Below are 3,125 nucleotides of genomic sequence, written 5' to 3'. Positions count from 1 at the left end.
CATAGAACACCCAAACCGCCTAACTACCTAACTAACAAACTAACTGATAACCGTCACTCAAATGTCAACGAAAGGATTAAAACTGACAAATTATAACAAACCAAGAATCATTTTACTAATCACTCCACTTACACACAACTAACTAAAACCCTTATTTCATTTCTTTAATTTCTACATAATATTCCTAAAAAAAGAAAAAAATCTACATTCAAGATTTCAAGGAACTTAATTACACCCACCATTCTTAAGAACATCATAATAATGTATAACGATCCTGGAAAACCGCCGAGGCCGCCGACGATTGAGCAAACGGGGCGTAAGAGAAAAAGTAATGATCCAATCAATGTAGATGATGATGATGGTGAAGAAAGGCCGCCAAAGATAACGATAATTAGGGATACTTTTGTCCAAGTTACTCCAGAAGAGTTTATGACCAAGGTTCAACAGTATACAGGGATGCCGCCATCGCAACCACAACCAACGCCACCTCCGCCGCCGCCACCAAAACCACAGCCACCTCCGCCTCCGCCGCCACCACGACGATATATTAACTACCAAGAAATCAAAATTGATAAAATCTTGGAGGAGTGTGGACATGACCCGAATGCATCGGTTGGACATCGCCAATCGCAGCCGGTTCAACAAGGATCCATTTCGGTTGGACTTCAAAGCTCTACTGCAACGTTCGGAAATCAAGGTTCGCCGTTGACTACTGGACAATATGGCTCGGCATTGGTTGGACAAGACTTAGCGACGCCAATTGCAAGTCAAGGGTCAACCTGGATTGACCCATTTGACTTGACATCGGTTGAACAAGTTGTACATGGACAAGGCTCGGCCGCGTCATCTGGTCAACTCTCTACGCCGGTTGAACATCAACAAGTCTCGCCTCCAATTGAACACCAAGTAGTCCCGCCGCCGGTTGGACATCAAGTAGTCCCACCGCCGGTTGGACAACGCTTGGCAACCAATAATAATGGTGATAGTGACGAGTTTGATAAGATGATAGAGGAATGGTTGGCCGAACGCCCCTAGTTTACGTGCATCATGAGTGCTTCATTAATTTTCTTAATTCATCATCATTTTTGTAGACAAACCTTTAAAGTGTTAATTAGTTTCTGTATAGTTGGTTATAAATGCTAATTTTGGACAATATCATTTACATAATATTGTGTTTAGCAAAGATAATTACTTTTGTTTAGTCAGAATTGTTGATAATACATATTCTTCAAGTTTTTCAACCAATTCAATAATAAGATTAGACATTCTTTTATGTAACAATTTGTACATGCATGTATGTGGGCATCTTAGTTTTCGTTATGTGGTGTATTTCGTCCATTTGTATGTATGTATAAAGACATAATACATTACTATTATATTCAATATCAACTGTTATACTTCTTAGTTCTTACTATTGAAATAAAAATAGAAAAACTAAATATGAAAAACTGATAAATGACATTAAATTCCATTAAGGATTTGATAATAATACAATGGAAATAAGCTTTGTATTATATATGTTACTCTGTATTATTCGAAAATCAATCGTGAAAGTTAGTTAATTAGTTTGTTAATTATGGCATTGACAATATGTTGGGGGTGAGCTTTGTATTAAATTATAGGAAAATTGTCAGAAAAAAACCTTCTAAATGCCTCATTTTGTGAGAAAAACTTTTTAAAGCATTCTTTGTTACAAAACCCACCGCGATCACTTTTTTGTTAAATGAAACTTGGACCCTCTTTTCTAGCATTGACTCCGTCCCACTTTCAGACGTTGACCAATTACTTTTCCTACTTGTTGTCACTTCTTTTGATAATTGCATTCCCTCTTTTATTTTTCCCTCCGAATGAAGAATAATTTCTTCAATATTCTATCTTCTTTCCTCCATGGTTGTTTGATGATTTTGCACTGTTATGCTTAGATAATACATGAAAACTTGAATGGATTGTTGAAAAATTTTGAATTGGATTGTTCATTTGTTGCCCTAGTTTGTTGAATTTCTGGAATTTTGTTTGATGATTTCTAAAATTAGGGCTTTTTTTTACTCAACTTCTGAACTCACGTACTTCTTCTTTTCAATAGCTAAAGGAGGAAGAAAGGGGTCGTTTGGACGCAAAACAAGGTTTCCCTAATATACCATTGTACCTGCAAATAACCATCAAGAACACAGCAATCACTGAACAGAGAAGAACTCACAATAAGAGAGCAAATTATAGAAGAAAGAAGAACGATGGATTGAACCCTAGATTGTTTCAATCAGCACTCTAATTGTGTAAGTATTAATTGAAGAACCCTAAATTACCTTTCAATTGCTTTAATTTGGGTAATTTCCCTACATTTTCTATGAAATGAATTGGGAAGCTTGACCTAAATTTTTAGGGTGCCCAAGAATAAGGAGGGAAAATTACTCAACATTAGGTTGCAAGTAGTGAAAAGAGTAGGTCAACGATTTAAAGTTGTAATCATCGTCGGAAAAGAGGGGTGATGTTTCTTTAGACAAAAAAAAATTGATCGTGGTGGTTTTTTTTTAACAAAGAATCGTTTTAAAAGGTATTTTCTTGCAAAATGAGGCTTTTAAAAAGTTTTTTTAACAAATTTGCCTAAATTATATGGGTTGTTATTTGATTGATTCAATATTCTTAATTAAGTTCATGTATGCTCTAAGCTAGGGTGCAATAATGGTTGATTGGTAAATATTCAAGATTTAGTTTTAATAAACAACACCCAATCTTTGATTCAATATTTTGAAAACAATACTCCCTAGAATTTAAATTATTGCCTATATGGCTAAAATGGGCAAATATTGCCCTAAAATTTAAATACATTTTTTCCATTTTAAAGTATAAAAAATAATAGTTTCAATAAACTAAAAGAAAAAAAAAATAAAAAATTATACGGCAATTAAAAATCTTTTTGACAAACTGGCTACTATTTTCTTGAATATATACTCGGTATTGCTATAGTGTAGTAGTTATTTGGTTCATCAATTGACTCATTTTCTCAAATATTTGGAGTACTATATACAAATATACAATTATACATACCAACTTTATTTTTATAAAATGATGTGTATTTGAAAAATAATTACTTTTTTTTTTAACCTTATAATCTTATATACTCAATA

General features: G+C 33.7%; 1 protein-coding gene across 1 annotated transcript; it reads left to right on the top strand.

Moving 5' to 3' along the window:
- The first annotated feature begins 261 nt into the window (after nucleotides 1-261).
- On the top strand, nucleotides 262-1,035 carry LOC110716550 (WAS/WASL-interacting protein family member 3-like). The gene has a single exon (XM_021895181.1). It carries the CDS (start codon nucleotides 262-264, stop codon nucleotides 1,033-1,035), a length of 774 nt encoding a protein of 257 aa, XP_021750873.1.
- Nucleotides 1,036-3,125: the final 2,090 nt, after the last annotated feature.

This window comes from Chenopodium quinoa, unplaced genomic scaffold (assembly GCF_001683475.1).
Source record: "Chenopodium quinoa cultivar QQ74 unplaced genomic scaffold, ASM168347v1, whole genome shotgun sequence".
In the NCBI taxonomy this organism is placed as follows: Eukaryota; Viridiplantae; Streptophyta; class Magnoliopsida; order Caryophyllales; family Amaranthaceae; genus Chenopodium; species Chenopodium quinoa.
This window is presented reverse-complemented; position numbering and strand designations above follow the sequence as displayed.

Coding starts and splice junctions, on each gene's coding strand:
- LOC110716550 (XM_021895181.1), top strand. CDS start 262: ATGTATAACGATCCTGGAAAACCGCCGAGGCCGCCGACGATTGAGCAA.